The following is a 20,986-nucleotide window of genomic DNA, read 5'->3' on the forward strand; positions in this document are numbered from 1 at the left end:
AAAAATTTAAAAGCTAAGCGTTTAATGTTCCTAGAAACATACATAATCAGCTTGGGAAGTTGGTATGTCAGTTAAATTTTTCCTGATTTAGACTGTAATCTTTTAAACTTGCATATATATCAACTTGATATTCATAGTGAGCTAAGTGTACTTAATATATAAAGAGAACCCTGTAAAAATTTATTTAATGGATCCAAGAATGAGTAATAATCTGAAAATCATGGAGGTTTTTTTGAGTTATTTAAATGAGATTTGAATTTTTTTTTTAACCATAGTCTAAGAATTACATTTGTTATCATTTTGATATATGTTTATTTTGGGGTATGTACATAGACATTTTGGAACAATAATAATTTTATGTATACTTTTATAATATTTTGTCATCAGAGATTGAATATTTCTTTATATCATTGAATTTTCTTCTTTAGTAAGGTATTTAATGATTTCCGAGTATTGTAGGCTCCTTTAAATGGTAGCTTAGTTAATTGAGAATAAGTATGAAAAGCTCTTTCTGGTCATTTTTGTTGTTGCCATTTTGTTTTGTTTAATGAACCTAATTATGTAATGGTTTTTAAAGATGAAGACAGTAAAATTATGTAAATTAGTACATATTTTATAAAAGTGACAGAACAAATCTCTCTAATTTTCCACATCTTATTTATTCACTTACATATTTATTGGGGATGGGTTTGATGTCTTTCTAAAAGGAACTCCTGTGACACCTGTTACTCCAGCCAACGTGGTTCAAGGTTTACCTGATCCGTGGGTGTCTCAGATAACAAATACAGATACACTTGCAGCAGTAGCTCAGATCTTACAGAGTCCTCAAGGCCAGCAGGTGAGCAGCCTTTTTTGTTACATCAACATGATTTAGAACTCATTGTTTTCCTAATGAATGCATTGTTTCATTATGTACCACCTAAAGAGTGTTTTTTTTTAATGTTTTTTTTTTAAATGACCACACTACATACAATACTTTGTAACTTGCTTTTTTAAATTTAATAATGTATTATGTCTGTTTTTATCATTGAAGATTATTTTACAAATAATTCATTCTACACCAAAATAATTGATTTAGCACATAGTTTTGCCAAGCATTATTAGGTGCTATTGTTAATCCAGTAATGAGACTGGGAAGCCTTCTGCCTTGGGGAAGATATCTTTCTGTCTTAGGGGAGACAGACAATAAAGAAGTACCAAACATTATTTAGATAGATATATATGACTTAAAGGGACTTCCCAGGTGGTGCTAGCAGTAAGGAACCTGCCTGCCTGCAATGCAGGAGATGTAATGAGATATGGGTTCAATCCCCGGGTTGGGAAGATCCCCTGGAATAGGAAATGCAGCCCACTCCAGTGTTCTTGCCTGGAGAATCACATGGACAGAGGAGCCTGGCAGGCTACAGTCCATAGGGTTGCACAGAGTTGGACACTGCTGAAGCAACTTAGCGCATATGACTTAAAACAGGGCAGATCTTTAGAGTGACTAGGTTTGGAAGAAGGGGTCAGAGTTAGGGTAGCCAAGAGAAAGCATCTTTGACAAAGTGACATTTGAAGAACCTGTTAGGGCAGATATGAGATTGTCTTTCCTTAGCATCTCTGTGGTTTTTGTTTGTTTGTTTTTAAGTTTATCCTTTAAAACCAGATTAATTGTGATCTATACAGTAAAACTCCCCGAGCTGTCCTTCCCACAGGTTCACACATTTCAGCCTCCTGTCTTTGTTTAAATGCCAGCTCAGTAAGGCCTTCAGACAGCTATTTAAAACCGGAATTGCTGCCTTTCATCTGCTCTGCTCCCTTTCTTTGTCACCTGCCTTCTTTTCTTCCTTAGCACCTAATATCTCATGTAACTTCCTCATTTGCTTCATTCACTGTCTCTTTCCATTGTAATGTATACTGTATAAGGACAAGGAGTTTCTGTTTTGCTCACTGCTGTATTTTCAGTGTCTAGGTTATAGCAGATATTCAGTATATTTTGTGAAACGAATGACTGATGTATAGAGGCATAACAATGTTGGGGTATAGAGAAGATATCTTAGAATTGAGTTTTCTAGAAGATAAGATAGTCTACGTATGTTACGAGTCATGACATTGAAGTGGTAAACCTAAGTGTGGGACCTGGGCTGAGAAGTGAAGGATTCATGTACTAAGCAGTGAGGAGTTGCCAGAGACTTTTATGTTGAAGTCACATGATCTGAAGAGTAGTTGAATGGATGGGAAAAAAGAGAATCTAGAGATAAGGAGTATATTTGTTGGTAACAGTGATAATAGAAAGACAGTAATATGTGAAAAATAGTACAGTTGTGGACTCTTTAAAATGACAACCTTTAAAAAAATGGAACCAGTTCATTTATTTAGCCTTAGATTGGATCACGTTTCTACATTTTTGGGACAGTTGTGAAATCAAATTGAGTATTAGATTAAATTATAGAATTTACTAGCTTTCTGTGATTATGATATTTTGAAAAGAACTCATAAAAGCAAATCTAATTTTTTAAAAGGTATTTGTTGAAAAGTACTTTTGGCAGGAGAGTCAGTATTCCAGAAGAATAGTGCAAAGAGTCTAGGAGACACAGTAATCTGAGATGTGAAGTCAGAGTAGAGAAGAAGTAGAACGCTGCAGCCTTTGAACCTGGGTGACGGAAAGGCTAACACTGCTGTGGGGCGTGGTGGGGGGGAGATGCAGGTGTCAGAAGGAGCGTTTAGAAGGTGTGAAGATGTTTCCTTCCTTCCTTCTTTCCTCCCTATAAGACTCCCTTCTTTTAGTCATCCATCCTGTCTGGTGTGGAGCTTCTTCACTGCAGAAGTTCAGCTATCATATATTTTTGTACTTTGTTTCCTGTCACATTAGTGGTTTGCAGTAAATGTTCATTGATAGGTGAAGATTGGTTTGTTTTCCAGTGTTCCTTTTTGGGGATAGGCATGGAATTGTTTCACTTACTGTCATCATGCATATTTTTATCTTCTCTCACTGTAAATTTAACTTTACTTAAAGAATACAAATGTCTTGTTTAGCAGTAGCTTTGCTATTTTTCTATTCCAAACTGATAATTTTCAGATTTAACTTCGGTTTACATCTAAAGTAGAAAAGTAATTACTTCTGGGATGTATGTAGGGCTTACTTAACTGAAATATCTTTAGGATTTCATTATTATTTCTATTTTTTAAGAGAGAAGGTGAATACGGGGGGACAGGGGTTGCTTGCAACTCTTGATGACACTATTCATCTTTAATTTCCTTAGTTTCAGATTGCTTCAAGGGAAAGATTCCTTATTTTCTTTCCTCCTTTCAGGAATGTGTTGTCAGATGGTAAATTTAAATGATAGCAAAAGCAGTTGTTGTAGGTACTTGCCCTTCTGCATCAATTGAGCTCGTTGAAGAAGGGAATAGAAAGCTTAGTGAGAGAAGTTAGTTTGCTTGTGATGGGTTTTTATTTTGTTGTTTGTCATGGTATGGTCATTTTATTTTGTTTAAAGTTCCTTGACTTCCCAGAAGTAAAGACAAACCTATTTAGAACTGTTACATATGGCACACACACGCAAATCTTATTTTAAAAATGAATTGTTCTTTTTTGAGTCAATACGTATTTTTTCTTGGTCTCTAGACTGTAGAATGATAAATTTTATTGACTAAAAGTTTAGATGAGCGCTCTTATGGGTAAAACCCAACACCTGTTTGTAACAATTTTCTTTTCTCTCCCCGCACACCCCTGCAGCTTCAGCAGTTAATACAGACTTTACAGATACAGCAGCAGAAGCCTCAGCCCTCCATCCTGCAAGCCCTGGATGCTGGTCTTGTCGTCCAGCTGCAGGCTCTTACAGCACAGCTTACAGCAGCAGCTGCAGCAGCCAACACCCTCAATCCCCTAGAACAGGGGGTGTCTTTTAACAAGGTAGAAATTAGGATAACAGATCTGTTCTGTATGAAGAACTGAATTTTCTGTACTATCATGTAGATTGCAATTATGTAAATTACATTTTACTGTAGAACTGTTTTATGTTTTAACATCCATTGTAGTCTATAAGGGTTTTCCTGGTGGCTTAGACGGTAAAGAACCCACCTGAAATGTGAGAGCCCTAGGTTCCATCCCTGGGGGTTGAGAAAATCTCCTGGAGAAGGAAATAGCAACCCTCTCCAGTATTCTTACCTGGAGAATCCCCATGGGCAGAGGAGCCTGGCAGGGTACAGTCCATGGGGTTTTAAGAGTCAGTCAGACACGACTGAGCAACTAAACACAGCACTGTGTAAGGGGCTTCCCAGATGGCGGTAGTGGTAAAGAACCTGCCTGCCAGTGCAGGTGACATACAAGATGCGGGTTCATTCCCTGAATTGGGAAGATCCCTGGAGGAGGGCATGGCAACCACTCTCAACCATTCTTGCCTGGAGGAGGGCATGGCAACCACTCTCAACCATTCTTGCCTGGAGAATCCCATGGATAGAGGAGCCTGGCGGGCTACAGTCCATAGGGTTGCAAAGAGTCAGACGTGACTTCAGCGACTTAGCACACGCAGATGTACTGTTATTGAGTAAATATTACTTAATAACTTAACAGTTACTAAGTAAATATTACTGTTTATTAAATACATTTTACAAAAGATTCAAATTTCTGAAAGAAATTTTAAGTAATTTTATAAATCCACTTGAAGCCAGTAAAATTGTATATTCACTATTGAGACAAATGATTTTTGAGCTCATTTTTATGCAGTTACAAATAAATTAATTATAGTGTCTAGCCTGTAATTTTAACCTGCTAAAATTGTAAAGTATGTGAAAGTTCGAAGGAAAGCTTCCTTACAAGTTGTTACAATACTATAATATGATAAATTGAGATATAACTGTATTTTCAAAGTTGAAAATCTTGGATGTTTAACTTGTGTGACATCCTCAGTATTCTTGGTGATTATCAGAATATTATCCCTTGGAAATGTTATCTATATTCTTTTTATTTCTGCTGTTATTTTCATAGAAATATAAATATTGATTTATTAGATTATATTACTTAGATTTGTTTAGCCTACAACTTTCAAAAAGCCTTTAAATTGATCATTTAAAAGACGGTGGAACATTCTGAGAGAACTGTACTGGTAATAGATCTGTTGATTATAGTTCTATAGATTATAGTTCTAGATTTTTTTTTTAAATAAAACTTTTTGACTCTTGACAAGCCACTCAAATATTTAAATCCTAATCTTCTCTTCTATAAAGTATTGGTAATTATCCTATGTGTCATGATTGTTCTGCTTCATAAGACAACGTCTGTCAGAATTCTTTGAAGAGAAGTAAAGGTCCACGCAAAATGTTTTTTATAGTATAACAATAAACAATAAAATTACATGAAATAAATAGTATGTAACAAATTATATGAAAGAAATTACATTTTAAATGATAGAGATAATTTAATGGAATGTCATTGATCTTCAGAATAGCATTTGTAACTTGTATTTGTGTAAAGTGCTTTTAAATTTGTCTCTTTCTCTCCCTCTTTTTTTTTTCCCTCCACTTAGAAGTTGATGGATAGGTTTGATTTTGGGGAAGATTCTGAGCATAGTGAAGAACCCAAAAAGGAAATTCCAGCTTCTCAACTGTAAGAGTTGTTATGTTTTTCTTCATAAACCATAAATTTTTTCTGTTATCTTTATAAACATGGCCATCTGAACTACTCAGTATACTTTGAGCATAGTTTCTGGCTCTTGGGCTCTCACATAAGAAGACGGAGGAGTTGCTGCTTGTTGCCTCCCTATATTGTTTTGACTCTATGAACTTTGCAGATAGTTTGGATATATAAAAATTCTTTACTGGAAAATTGATAGGTGTTGATAAATTTGGTTGCAATATTTGCTGTTGATATATTAAGCTTTAGGTTATTTAGCTCAGTTGAAATAGTAGGAGAAAGAAGTTTGCTTATAGTGTCCATGGCTGCTTCTGGGAAGTATATAGTAAATTCTGGGAATGTATCAGATTAATTAGAAGTAAGGAACAGGTTGTAGGGATTTTGTTTGTTAAAGAAATAGATTGTGAGTTTTTATTTAAATCAGTGATTCCCCTTCTTCCTTACCCCAAACAGTTGTGCAGAGCCTTGGATTCTGTGAGGGTTCAGGAGAGGACCAGTGGGAAAGAGGATGTTGGAGAGGAAGGTGGAAGGTGGGAGAATAGGAAAGGGATGATGAGTGGGGAAAGCCTCTGGATGTCTTATTTCAGCAGTTACTAGTTTTCTATATTGTGATAATATATTAAAATATATAATATATAAAAATGTATTTATATGCTTATGATAAAGAGATTCTATTTGAAAAATTAAGAACTAGTGTTTTAGACTACAAAGCATTTGAGATCATGTAGATCAGTGTCCTGAGCAATGTAAGAATCTCCTGTAACAGTCCTGATAGGTTTTTTATCTGTTGTTTTAATGCCTCCTATGACATAGAGTTAAGTAGTTGTTAATATGGTTTGATCTTTTGTTACTGAATCCTATGGGATTTGCTTTCTACACACCAATCCATTTTGCTTTCTGAAGCAAGGAAGCAAATTTGCTCCATAATCTATTGAGACATAGCCATTCAGTATTTGAAGATAGGTATCATTCTTCCCCTTAGGTTTATTTGCTCCAGATGAAGTATACTTTTTTCCAACTGTTTCAAGACTTCTCACCATCCTGATTGCCCCTTTGGGGATGCCCTCTTTTTTGTTCATGTCTTACCTTGTGGCACCCAGAATTCCAGGTGTATTCATTCCAGGTGTGAATTTCCCAGAATACAGTTAAATTATTATTTCCTCTTATCTAAACATTCTTTCTGTTAACGTGCCTAATAATGTGAAAGTAGATTATTTTTTTTAAGTGTATGATCAGTTTTGATTATAGATTGTACATATACTGATTGATGGAACATTTTTCCCATTATGTCACAGTTTATAAGTGTTTCATTAAGATTTTCTTAAAATGCTCTAATGTAAAAAACTACTACTTTATACACAGTAATAGCAGAGTATGTCTAACATATAATCCCATCTGTTGAAACTATTGAAGTATATTTCTTATTTCAACATATTAAAGTTCTGAGTTACTCTATTTTCTGTATTAATATTAAAAGTAAACACTGTAATAGAGTATATTCCATTTGTTGACATTTTGGGGGTGTTTTTGAATATTCTTTTACTTTCATATTATCTTTATTGGATTTTAAAATATATTTACACTTGGTTTTCCTTGTAGTTCTCATGTTTCGGAATCTGTGAACAATTCCATCTTTCATCAGATAGCAGAACAACTGCAGCAGCAAAATCTTGAACATCTCAGACAGCAGCTCCTGGAACAGCAACAGCCTCAAAAGGTTTATAACCCCATCTTGTGGTCTTTATTGTTACGGCTGTCTACAGTCTGTCACTTGGTGATTTTTCTTCAGCTGGTTGTTACTCGGAAGATGAGTCTTTTCAGGACCTTTACAGTTTTTGTTTGTTCTGGTTTTTTTTTTTTTTTTTTTTTTTGGTAATCTCAAAATGTGTTAGGGCAGCTTATGTATCTGTTGAGAAATTATAAAAACTATTTTCAGTATCCTGGAAGGAATTAGAGGACAGAAGACATGGTGTTTCAGTATTACAGTGTGAAACTTTTCTTTCCTCTCACTTCCCTGTTAAGCATGGTGATTTTGCTATTGTTGATGACGATGATGACAAAGTAGGTTGCTATCTTTAATTAGACTTTTGGTAGGTGGCAAGAGCTTCATTAGCCATGATTACAACTAATGCTTTTCAGGTAGTTTTTTTACAGTTCAGTTCTATCTTTCATTTGATCCTTTTCTTTAAAAAGGTATAGTTTCTTTGACCACATCTTTTATATGCTGAGATATAGGTATTTTGAGTCTCATTTACACTGTAGGAAATTGAAGCTTAGTGAAATGAAGCATCCACTGTTAAAGTGCACTGCCAGTATGAAATACCTTCCATCTTAAGACTCACCATTATTTTATATATACCCAAGAATTTTTAAATACTTCTAAAGTATATGTAGGCTTCCCAGGTTGCACAGTGGTAAAGAGTCCACCTGCCAATGCAGGAGACACAAGAAATGGAGGTTCAATCTCTGAGTCAGAAAGATTCATTGCTCCGGAATTCTTGCCTGGAAAATTCCATGGACAGAGAATCCTGGCAAGCTACAGTCCATGGGGTTGCAGAGAGTCGAACGGAACTGAGCAAATGGACACGCACACACAAATTACATTCTGTGTAGTTTAAAGAATCTTCTAAATTTCAGGCATGATGAAATGTAAAGTTGTACCGTAGAATGGATACAATATGTCAAATTATTGTGAAGCTAAGGTTAAATCCATTGCAAAGCGTGATTTTGCTCTGTTTGAGAAATAGTTATGGATGTAAAACTGTTTACATTATGAGTTTCTGAGAATCTCACACTTCTTCTAGTCAAATCTTTTGGCGATAATGAATTTAATACAATACCACAAATGTTAAAGTATGAGCGTTGTCAGACGGATGATACATGCAGAGAAGAACAGAGAAGCATTTTGCCTCAAGTAAGCTCTTCTCTAGTAGAGTATGTATATCTGTATGATTACAAGGCAGAATACTGGTTTTTGTAACAGACGTATAAGTGAAGGACTATGGGAATATGGAAGAGGGAAGATTACTTTAGTTTCGATAGCAAACCTTAGACACTGTTAGGGTCTGACATTGTCCTTTCAGTGCAAATGGTAATGGATTTTGTTGATATCTGTATGTTGGAACTTGTACCTGGAATCATGAGAATGAAATTCCATACCTTGTTTTGAAGAAATAATTCTGATAGAAGTAGGTACATTATTTTATGTCAGGAAAATAAAATTTATCTGCTTGAGAATTTAGGAACTTGAGGACAAAGGAGAGTAAAAAACATTTGAATATTATTTTAAAACACAAGTTGTGATTCAAGAAAAGGAAACAGATTGTCAGTGATACAAGAAACTTCAGAGCTGTTACAGAGCCAAGAGGTGGTAGTAATGGAAGTTTATCTAAGCAGATTTACTCACCTATAAATGTGACACTTTTGAATTTCCTTAGTTCTAACTTCATTTCAGAAGTTTTAACAGAAACAATAAAATGAAAGTTTAACAGAAAAAGAAAAAAAAAGAATTCTGGTCTTAGTTGATTGCTTTATATATCATCTCCACAATTTTAGAAGGTATAGTAATAGAATCTCTTTGAAAGGAGTAAATGTCCTTAAAAGCTTCCTAGTTCAAAAATGGCAGTGAAGAAAAAAAGCAACTTTTCTTAGGCATAAGATGAATAGTGTTTAAAACCTATCACAAATTTAAAATTGAAGAGTAAACATCAACAGAGTAACAGTTAAATTCAATCAGTTGTGTAATTGGCTCTACCAAACCAGTTACGTTTTTAAGATGCGGTGTTTTTATTTAAATATGTTTCTATTTAAGATGGGGTGGGATATGCAGGAAAACTAAGTGTTTGTATTTGCCGCTAAGCTCAGTGTGGCGACCTAACGTTATCACAGTCTTGGAGTGAAGAGGATACTGGGGTAGCTAGTGGCGCTCTGTTTCTCACAGCCCTGACCACACTTGTAAGGGTTTGAGGCCTTTTGTCTAATGATGGAAAGCTGGTGGAAAACGGGAGAACTTTCTGAAAATGGTTGAATCATGAGGAACTAACAATCATGTCATAAAAGGAATGATTTCTCTTGTCTTGAGTAAGTTGGAGTTGTGCTTTTGATAACTGTTTTATCAGATATCCAAGAGTCAGATAACTCAGAATGAAATGCTCATGATGAAAGTGATGACTGATAAAAGAACTTTAACCAAAGTGTTAGAAATAAAAAGATTAGAAAATATTCAGCCAATTAATAAGAAAGAGCTATCAGTGGGATATCAGCAAGATGTAACTTACTTTGCTTCAGTAGTTTTTTATTATTATTTGGTCGTTAAGTTGTCCAACACTTTGCGACCCCATGGTCTGCAGCACACCAGGCTTCCCTATCCTTCACTGTCTCCTGGAGTTTGCTCAGATTCATGTCAGTTGAGTCACTGATGTTATCTAACCATCTTATCCTCTGTCGCCTGCTTCTCCTCTTGCCCTCAGTCTTTCCCAGCATCAGGGTCTTTTCCAATGAGTTGAGTGTTTGCATCAGGTGGCCATAGTATTGGAGCTTTAGCTTCAGCATCAGTCCTTCCAGTTAATATTCAGGGTTGATTTCCTTTAGGATTGACTATCCAAGGGACTTTCAAGAGTCTTCTCCAGCACCACAGTTGGAAAGCATCCATTCTTCGGCTCTCTGCTTTCTTTATGGTCCAGCTGTCACATCCATACATGACTACTGGAAAAAGCACAGCTTTAATTACGCGGACCTTTGCCAGCCAAGTGATGTGTCTGTCCTTTAATACGCTACCTAGGTTTGTCATAGTGTTTCCTCCAGGGAGCAAGTGTCTTAATTTTGTGGCTACAGTCACCATCTGCACTGATTTTGGAGCCCTGGAAAATAAAAATCTGTCACTGTTTCTACTTTTTCTCCCATCTATTTGCCATAGTGATGGGACCAGATACTATGATCTTAGTTTTTTGAATGTTGAATTTTAATCCAGCTTTTTCACTCTGTTCTTTGACCCTCATCAAGAACCTCTTTAGCTCCTCTTCACTTTCTGTCATAAGTGTGGTATCATCTATCTGCATATCTGAGGTTATTGATATTTCTCCCAGAAATCTTGATTCCAGTTTGTGCTTCATCCAGCATTTTGCATGATGTACTCTGCATATAAGTTAAATAAGCAGGGTGACAATATACCGCCTTGATGTACTCCTTGTTCAATTTTGAAGAAGTTCGGTGTTCCATGTCTGGTTCTAAGTTGTTGCTTTTTGACCTGCGTACAGGCTTCCCAGGAGACAGATAAGGTGGTCTAGTAGTCCCATCTCTCTAAGAATTTTCCACAGTTTCTTGTGATCTACATAGTCAAAAGCTTTAGCATAGTCAGTGAGGAAGACGTAAATGTTTGTTTGCTTTTTCTGTGATCCAATTCTTATTTATACCTGCTTGAAGTATAATGCAGTACTCTTGGTGATGCAGTAAAACTGAAGGAAGGTCTATTTCACGGTTGAATCCCGCTTCTCAACAATTCCTTACTTTTTAAATTATTATTTTAGGGTTTTTTTCACAGTTGGGAATAATTGATGAGTAATAGTGGAATAATTCTTTAGGATGATGAAATAGCAAAATGTTTCAATATATAGGAGAAAAACACCTCTAAGGTCCCATGACATAGCTTAGACCTTAGATGTAGTTAAGGGTCCAGTTGACCTAATGCTAATTGTAAGATCATAAAATAAATGGTGGTTGAATTTTATTGTAATTTTAAAATATAGTTTTATTTTTTGGCTGTCCTGGGGCTTCCTTGCTGCTTGGACTTTTCTCTAGTTGGGATGAGCCAGCTTCTCATTGCAGCGGCTTCCCTTGTTGTGGAGCAGAGGCTCTAGGACACGTGAGCTTCAGTAGTTGCAGCACATGGGCTCAGAAGTTGCGACTCCCCCGGCTCTAGAAGACAGGCTAAATAGCTGTGGCGCACGGGCTTAGTTGCTCTGTGGCGTGTGGAATCTTCTAGATCAGGGATCTAACCTGTGTCTCCTGCATTGGCAGGTGGATTCTTACCACTGAGCCACCTCGGAAGCCCTTGTAGTTGAATTTTAAAAGTAAATTTTCTCTTTGTCTTCATAAGATTTCGAAGAAAAAATAGAGTCATGAACCGCAGCTTTTTCAAATAGGTAAAACTGCCCACAGAGAACCTCAGAATCTAACATTGGTTGCAGTGGATTCTGCTGGTTATATCAAGCAGATTATTACACAGATAATCAGAGGTGAAAGACAGAGGTGGGGTGGATGGTGGATGGGATGCTCCAGGTGGGTGGTGAGCTAAGAAATACATGATGTGAAGGGTGTAGCCGTACCGAATTAAGGCCAAACAGCAAGGCTCAGGGTAAAATGGAATATTATCTTGCTGTGTTGTTAAGAATTTTATTTTTGTTGTACCACTTTGAAGGCTGGGACTGTGCTTAAAGCACACTTTGATTTGTTCTCCAAAGTATACTAATTTACCAACTTTTGGTCAATTGTGTGGAATAAAGCAGGCATTTAATTAACAAGTTTTTTAGCTTTAATTTATTTCTAAACCTTGAAAATGTTACTTGTCTTTGGGGAGCCTGTTCCTTCATAAATTAATACATTGGAATGGTTCTTTTATGCTTTTTTTGACTCAGTTTTTCTACTGCTTACTTTTCTTTCAGTTTAAATGTTGTTAGAATAAGAGTAATAAAAAAATTTTTTTATTGAGATATAATTGATATAACATTGTATGAGTTTAAGGTGTACAGCATACTGATTTGATATGATTATATATTGAGATACAATTACCTCTATTGTTAGCTAACACCTCTCTCATGTCAAATAATTCTTTTTTGTGGTGAGAACAATTAAGATTTAGTCTCTTAGCAACTTTGAAATTTATAATATTGTATTCTCTATAATCACTGTACTGTATTCCTTTTACACACAGAGACAAATTCATAGCGAGAGTAGCTTTGTTCTTAGTAATAGGTTTGTAGGAAGGAAACAGAAGTTTGAGTTACCCTTTTCTGTTAATTATTATGATATTCAATAGTTCTAGTTCTTGTGTACTACCAGGGACTCTTTTTATTTATCTTGAACACCTGTGAGATCATGTTTTAGGATGTTTAATTAAGGAGTCTTTTTTTCATAATAATCAATTTCTCAGTTTTAGTTAACATCATCAGTCAGTTCAGGTCAGTCGCTCAGTTGTGTCTGACTCTTTGCAGCCCCATGAATTGCAGCTCACCAGGCCTCCCTGTCCATCACCAACTCCTGGAGTTCACTCAAACTCATGTCCATCGAGGCGGTGATGCCATCCAGCCATCTCATCCTCTGTCGTCCCCTTTTCCTCCTGCCTCCAATCCCTCCTAGCATCAGAGTCTTTTCCAGTGAGTCAGCTCTTCGCATGAGGTGTCCAAAGTATTGGAGTTTCAGCTTTAGCATCAGTCCTTCCAAAGAACACCCAGGACTGGTCTCCTTTAGGATAGACTGGTTGGATCTCCTTGCAGTCCAAGGGACTCTCAAGAGTCTTCTCCAACACCACAGTTCAAAAGCATCAATTCTTCGGCACTCAGCCTTTTTCACAGTCCAACTCTCACATCCATACATGACTACTGGAAAAACCATAGCCTTGATTAGACGGACCTTTGTTGCCAAAGTAAATGTCTCTGCTTTTTAATATGCTGTCTAGGTTGGTCATAGCTTTCCTTCCAAGGAGTAAGCGTCTTTTAATTTCATGGCTGCAGTCACCATGTGCAGTGATTTGGGAGCCCCCCAAAATAAAGTCTGACACTGTTTCCCCATCTATTCCCCATGAAGTGATGGGACCAGATGCCATGATCTTAGTTTTCTGAATGTTGAGCTTTAAGCCAACCTTTTCACTCTCCTCTTTCACTTTCATCAAGGGGCTCTTTAGCTCTTCTTCACTTTCTGCCATATATAATTTATTTTATGATCATAGTATTATGCAGTTGCTAAGCAAATTCACACTGATTAGCAGCATATAAGCAGAGTCCCTGTATCCAGTTGCTGTAATTGTCGCAGGTTTGGGGGGAGATTTAAATTTGGTTTTTTCCTATAGTTAGGCTTCATTGCCTAACTTTGTTTAGTCTTTCTGAAATGTTTTACATATCTGAGTACCTCCTAATACTGTTTTGTGAATTCATAGAGGTGGAGGTTGAAAAAGATCCAAGTTCTAAACTGATTTTACTGGATCAGTGATTTTGATATTCAGGTTTGAGCTTTGCTTTTGCTTGTGTATATATAGTGGGTGACTTAGTTCTTTATATATCATTCATGATACGGTCCCTTTATCCGTGATAGTTTGTCTTTCCCACAATGAAAAATTTTGTTTGGAGACTTTGTTAATCTTATCAGTCTCTTCTAGTGTTACCGTATCCCCCTTTATGGAGGTATTCTCTGCTTTCAAGTAAACTTGGATTTATAAAAAAGTGCCATTTTAGATTGATCATTAAAGATGTAACAGAATTCTTTTGGTATTGGGTTTCTTTTTAAAAATTTGATTGTGATGTTTGCATGTAAATTTTCATTTATAATATTATTCATTACTTCCCAATGCTTGGGTGTTTGTGTACATTCTCAACAGGCAACTCCTCAGGATAGTCAAGAAGGAACATTTGGGTCAGAACATTCTGCATCACCGTCACAAGGGAGCAGTCAGCAGCATTTCCTTGAACCTGAAGCAAATTTGGATGATTCCATAGATATTCAGCAACAGGTAAAAAGTAAATGTTTTCCTGGGTGATAAAGTTCTAAAATTGATTTCAGAAAAAAGTCTTAAAATATGGTAATATTGTTTATTTTATGTAAAATAATATAAACGTAAATGTTTTTTCCTCCACGTTAAGCTGTGCATTGTAACCGTTTTACTAGTAGGCATTAATGTTACTATGGTGAATATTGTGGAATGCAGAAATAGTCAGTAAACACTGAATCTCAACCAGGCCTTTTGTTTGCTTGTGTTCTTTTGACTTTCAAGGATATGGATATAGATGAAGTGCAAGATGCAGTGGAAGAGGAGATCTTTGAACAGGAAGCAAAGAAAGTGGCTGTTCGTTCAAGATCAAGAACACACTCCCGATCTCGTTCAAGGTTCTGTAGTAGTATTTAAAAATAGCCGTGTGCAGACTTTTAAAATGTTGGCTTTTTATTTATTTTTTTTGCATCCTTTGTTTCTTTGCGTTAAGGTAAAAGAAACTTTCTCTCAATATGTTTGAGAGAAAAGGAAATGTTACTCTCAGTATGTTTGAGAATAACATCTTGTCTCATGAGAAAGTAACTCAGAACTTCAAAAACAGAAAATATTTGTTTTGTTTTTAGTTGGACATGTCTGTGGCATTTTATTTGAATTATTTACATGAGTCACAGCAATATCGTGAGACTTGGATTTGGGGTTATATATGGTTTCAGTTAATAATATTATGATGATAGTCAGCTTAGGACACAATTGTCCCTGAACAACAGTTAAATCACCTAATAGAGGAATAGTATTAGAAATGCCATTGTGTTTTTTTGCATTCTGTTTCATCTCATAATACCAAAAATGATTATGAAAATCAAACTATAAAAATTGTTTTTATTAACAGTAAGCATATCGGACTCTCAAAAACATATCCTAGAAATGGTTTTCTCTGTGGGCTTAGCCATGTTAAGGCTCATTAATGTACATGCTCAATCAAGTTTGAGTTAAAGTACATTATTCTTAACCTGGTCAATTTTCTTGTTTTTGTTTTGAACTGTCTTAAATATATGTTGTCTTTGCTATAAACTGTCTTAAAACTTAATCTGTAACATTTTTATGCTGTGTTTTCGGCACACGAATGCCCCAGGAAGTCTGAACAGTAAATGCTGGAAGAGGGACAGTATCTTTGATGGTTTTTTCAGTCATTTCTTGGGTGTTTTAAGAATTTCCTTGCAAGTGAGAGCTTGTCAGTTCATCTTTCTCTAAACTGACTTCTCTCCAGGAAATTACAGTGCTAGTCCTGAAAACATCTTTGTCTTAGCAAATTCTTTGTCTTTTCAACACATGAGTATTTTGAATAGAGTTCAGTGGCATATGATTAATAGGAAAAATAACACAGTATTTTAGTATCACATTATATTGTAAAGTCAAGGTGAAAACCTATAAACAGAATTGTTTAGTGGTCTGCTGTTGAAAACACCGTTTCCTAATTTTAAGAATGCACATGTTTGTCACCTAAAGAATCTGTTTTCTTTCATCCCTGTTCTTGACTCTTGTTTGTAAATTAGACACTATGAGAAAGTGAGACCCTAACTAGACTCTCTTTCTCTTCTTCCTTGTATCACCCAGACTCAATAAGAATCGTTGCAGACAAACATCTGTGTCTAATGTAGACCTAAGCAGTATAGCAGTATAGAGATTTAAGTGCGTGTTTGATACTTTAACATTGTCATTAGTAAAATAAGGGTGTTTTGTTGTTGTTGTTAGATCACCAAGAAAACGAAGGTCTAGGTCACGATCTGGTTCTCGAAAGCGTAAGCACAGAAAGCGATCACGCTCCCGCTCTAGAGAAAGAAAAAGGAAATCATCACGTTCATACTCGAGTGAAAGGAGAGCTAGAGAAAGGGAGAAAGAGCGACAGAAGAAGGGATTACCTCCAATCAGGTCTAAAACACTGAGTGGTAAGTGATGTACTTTATAAGCTTTGGTTTCAGTAACGTTGAGAAAATAGTTACCGGTATTAATACACAATCTCTCAACCTGATTTTTCAGACTGAGAAGTTGAAAACTGGTTTGGTTTTTATAATGTAATAGAGGAGAAAGATAAGTAATAGGTTTCTATTCAAATACTAATGTCATTGAGAGTTGATTTTTTTTTGATACTAGTTAAAAAATATGACTTGACTAATGATTTACATAGTAGAATAGACCTTGTATCTCTAATATTTCACTGACACCGTGATTTCCATGTGTAGTATCCTAACCAGTTTTGAACACCAGGTGTATAGGAATAATTATTATGGGAAGCATGCCAATTTAAAGCTAATTATAAACTTGATCAGTACGGAAAGAGAGAGTTCTGTTGTGAAAACTTTCCCTCCTTTATAGTTAATCTATAATGTGTGATTAGACCAAATTTGGTAGTAGTAGGGGTTTGTTTGGGGAGAAACCTCCAGGAGAATTGACTTGACAGGCATGTGAAGTATAGGAAAATAAGTCATACTTAGTGTGGGATTCTTCATAAACGGTTCTTAGTACCCACTATGACTTTTAGGGTGAACGAACAGGTTGCAGATGGGTGAAGTACATAAAATGGAGCAAATTATCATTCTTTGCCAAGAGCTGAACGCTGATCAGGTTATCTAATTTCTGAAGATCTCCAAATAAATTCTTTCTGCCATGGAGATAGATGGGTAACTGGTACAGCTTATATTGCTGAAGCACCCTGGAAACCCAGGCATGTAATTAAAGGTGACAGCATCTTCTTACTATATTTTAGCAATCTGAACCAGCCTTGGCTGTCTTTCCAGAATCTTACCTGATTGTGAGAACCAGTAGTAAATGATTAATAATGTTGGTGCTCCTAACCCTGATTCAGACACGGGGGTTGGGATCAGGAGCTGAGGAATGAGATAACTGTAGAAGCTAGCCAGCAAAGGTAGGAAACAGATTTGCTCTGAGGGCCTCCAGAAGGAGTGTAACTTGCTGACTGATTTTAGACCACCAGAGATGTAGAAGACTACCTTTCTGCGTTTTAAGGTACTAATTTTGTGGTGTTTTGTTACAGTGCAAAAGAAAACTAATGCATTGCCCTTTGAGACTTTGGTTGAATGAACAGGTGAACTGAATGAGACCCAGAACAAACAGCAGGGAGAGAACAGTCTCCAGGGATCTGTTAACTGAATGATTCCCGAAGCTCTCATAGGTCTGGAAGACATTCACGTTCTGACCAGCCAGAGTAGAGAGGCCTGATTGAAATCCACATTTGGTAGATATCTTGCAATGGTCATATTTTAATGTAGGGCTGAATTAGCTGTAGAGTAAAACAGTAACCCAAAAGCTGGAGACTTTTTTTTTAAATAACATTGACACGAATCCAAATATAATAAAACTCTGCAAATATATCAGCTGTAGGTATTTTTAAAGTAAGTGTTTTCAGGGAAAGGAGCTGTTTCTGAAGGCATAAACAGTGCAGCCAAAAATAGGCCAGATGTGTCTCTGGTGCTTCCGGCTTTTAGTATCCCTGAGGCTTTCATGGTAACAAGTTGAGTTCTGCATCAGCCTTTTCCCTTTTTTTTAATCTAATTATTCTTTTCTTAAGGGTAAGATACTGCTTTCAGATTTAACTGTTCATTCCATCACAGAAAGATACTTAAAAGGTTCCCAAATAGGATTGCAGTGAACAGTGATTTTGAAACTTTGTTGCACATTAGAATCACCTACAGAATTTTTAAACTACCCCAGTTCCCGATTTTCTGTACCACGTATCTTGGATTGTCTTTAGTGCGTCTCAGATATCCACCAGTGTGTGCTGTCAAGCTTGAGAATATGTGATAATAATGCAAGATGTTGTCTTGGCATAGATGTGAGTGGGTACCTGGCATTTTAGTTGATTTTAAACATAACAAATAAAAATATCAGTTAATAAGTATTTATGCTATCTTATTTTAATTTATTACTGTTACTAGTGCTTTTCCTTAGCTACTTGAAGAAGGTAACTTACCTGTGATTTAGGTCGTTGTCTCTTGTGTCTTGGCAGTATGCAGTACTACTCTGTGGGTTGGTCAGGTGGACAAGAAGGCAACACAGCAAGATTTAACCAACCTGTTTGAAGAGTTTGGACAGATTGAGTCCATTAATGTAAGTATCAATTCTTAAATATAATAGTGTAAGGTTTGGAAAAAATACAGGGAGTTTTCAGTCCCTTTGTATCTGCCCTTAATCACATTTTTGTGAGGATTATTTGACTCTGATCATTTTTGTGTTTATTCTCCTGATATCTTCTTAATTAATTTTTCTTTTTTTAATGGAATTCTTACAAAATATTTTTAGGGGGCTTACTGCAGTATGGCAGTACTTGATTGCTAAAAACATCAAATGAGTTAGCAGGAACCATATGTATGCTGTTGCTGTTAAGTCGCTTCAGTCATGTCTGAGTCTGCAACCCCATAGACGGCAGCCCACCAGGCTCTGCCATCCCTCGGATTCTCCAGGCAAGAACACTGGAGTGAGGTGCCATTGCCTTCTCCAGTGCATGAAAGTGAAAAGTGAAAGTGAAGTCGCTCAGTCATGTCTGACTCTAGCGTCCCCATGGACTGCAGCCTTCCAAGGCTCCTCCGTCCATGGGATTTTCCAAGCAAGAGTACTGGAGTGGGGTGCCACTGCCTTCTCTGAACCATATGTATAATCTGGTTTAATTCTTTTTTTCCCCTTTTTAATGAAAATGGAGAAACTGAGTTAGAATTCACCTGAGCATGTCGGTGATGGTGGAGACACAGCTGGACGGGAGGTCCCAGTCTTCTGCCAGCCTCCTTCCTCCCCTTCCCCACCTCGCCCTCTCAGAGCAAACCCCGAGGCAAGAAAACCTGTGCGGCCTGAGCACAGTTCCCTCACGCCTCAGTGTGATTCTTTCCCTGCACCCAGTCCCCTTCTTGGAATATTTTCTTCTTCCTGAGGGGCCAGTGTTTCTCCTTGGAGCTAAAACTAAGCCATGATATGTTTTGTAGTCATTTGTTTGAGGAGTCTTTAACCCTGGTTTTATTCACTGTTACTATCCTTTAATGTCTTTTGGACATTTTTCATCATTATTTACCAGGAAATTGACTGGTTTTTCCTTTCTAGTCTTAGAGTCCTTATAGTCTCAACATTCTTTATATGGCCAAATTTGACTTTTTGGTATTAGTGACAGCAGTGTTTATTTAAATTGAATTTGACCATTTTGTATTTTACTTTCAATGGAGTGTGACCTCATTGGAGCCTCACAGGAAGCTGGTTAATAAGTAATTCGTATAGTGTTACTTTACCAGGGAGGAACCTAAATGATTTGACTGAGTTACATGGATAGTAAATAACTGATTAATTAATAAATAATAGATAATTGGTTGAGTGTTTCAACTTAGGTGTTTCAGATTCCTCTTTTTATACCATAAAAGTGTTGAAGGCTTTTCTTTTTGTCTTTTTAAATTTCACCTGTCAGAATTTAAGTAATCTTTCAGAGTTTGTAATCATGTAACCTCTGAAATTTTTTTCTGATTTTGCACTATATTTAAACTAATGGTTCTCAGCTCTAGCTGCATATCAGACATGGGCTGACATTTGAAAAAACATGGATGCCCATGATCATTATCTTTAGATTCTTATCAAAGTGCCATAATTACACAGGTGAATTTGATGCAAAACCAGGAATCACTGCTCTGAACAGATCTTGTATCCAAGTAGCGTCTTGTATTTCACACTGCGTATGCCATGTCTAGTCTTTCTTGTACAACAGTCATTTGGACATCAGTGTGTCTCCCTCTTTTTCTGTCTTACCTTATAATAGTGTATTATTTACAAGTAATGGGCATTAAGTTATTTTGTGAAGTGAAGTGTACTAAATAGCTAGTGATAAAATCCAGGATTTGAAAAACTGATGGAAGACTTAATAAACCTTTCAGTTAGTTGGGGGGGAATTTGAAGACTGAGAAGAGTCCATTCGATTTAGAATTTAGTAGGTCATTGGCTCGAAGAAAATATTTTTGGTGGTTTGGGGAGGGTTTGGATCTACATTGCGAAAGATGAATTATGTAAGGGGTTAGATAAGCTTCTCTTTTGAGAAGTTTGGAATTAAGAGTTGATAGCTTGAGATATTAGCAAGACTGGGGGAAAGATTATTTTCACAGCTAAAGCTTATGTAATGACTACTAAGAAAGTGGTAGAAGACCTTGTAAGTTCTTCATGAAGTGAAATACTCCGTGTATTTTTCTGAATTAATACATTAAAGATAATTTTATGATTTGGTAGTTTATAGAGTAGTTAAATGCTACAAAAATTGAGATCCTTATGCTGAGGCTATCTTCCTATTCATACTAAAACCTTTGTCTGGAAGTAGTTGGGCAAAGTTAAGTTTTATAAAATTGAAAAGCTTTCATTTTATTATTTGTTGTAGATTTTGGACTTTATATTAAGGATAAAATATTTCAGCCAAACAAAAATCCTTCTCACAATACCCACATAACATTTGGAAAATTATAAATACTACTGTAAATAAATTCCATGCTTCAAATATGTTGGCCATCCAGTACTACATTCTGTTTATCTGGTGGTATTATATACATGTCTTGCATTATTTTAATAGTTCATCATTGTGTAGTGAAACGGATTGACATGTGATATATTTAAGATTTCATGTATATCAGGCTTAGAATGAGTCC

The 20,986-nt window shown here is 36.2% G+C and overlaps 1 protein-coding gene across 5 annotated transcripts in view; it reads left to right on the forward strand.

Annotated features, from left to right (window-relative positions):
* SCAF8 (SR-related CTD associated factor 8) overlaps nucleotides 1-20,986 on the forward strand; it is a 220,816-nt gene that overhangs the window by 54,919 nt on the left and 144,911 nt on the right. For 4 of the 5 annotated variants that reach the window (XM_069598778.1, XM_069598775.1, XM_069598774.1 and 1 more), the window contains exons 7-14: nucleotides 708-838; nucleotides 3,716-3,892; nucleotides 5,505-5,584; nucleotides 7,211-7,328; nucleotides 14,199-14,330; nucleotides 14,592-14,704; nucleotides 16,062-16,255; nucleotides 18,334-18,434. In XM_069598778.1, coding sequence (XP_069454879.1) covers nucleotides 708-838; nucleotides 3,716-3,892; nucleotides 5,505-5,584; nucleotides 7,211-7,328; nucleotides 14,199-14,330; nucleotides 14,592-14,704; nucleotides 16,062-16,255; nucleotides 18,334-18,434 — 1,046 coding nt within the window. The remainder of the gene's footprint in view (nucleotides 1-707; nucleotides 839-3,715; nucleotides 3,893-5,504; nucleotides 5,585-7,210; nucleotides 7,329-14,198; nucleotides 14,331-14,591; nucleotides 14,705-16,061; nucleotides 16,256-18,333; nucleotides 18,435-20,986) is intronic. The other variant, XM_069598777.1, reaches the window with a different exon arrangement.

Source organism: Ovis canadensis, chromosome 8, assembly GCF_042477335.2.
Source record: "Ovis canadensis isolate MfBH-ARS-UI-01 breed Bighorn chromosome 8, ARS-UI_OviCan_v2, whole genome shotgun sequence".
Taxonomy (NCBI): domain Eukaryota; kingdom Metazoa; phylum Chordata; class Mammalia; order Artiodactyla; family Bovidae; genus Ovis; species Ovis canadensis.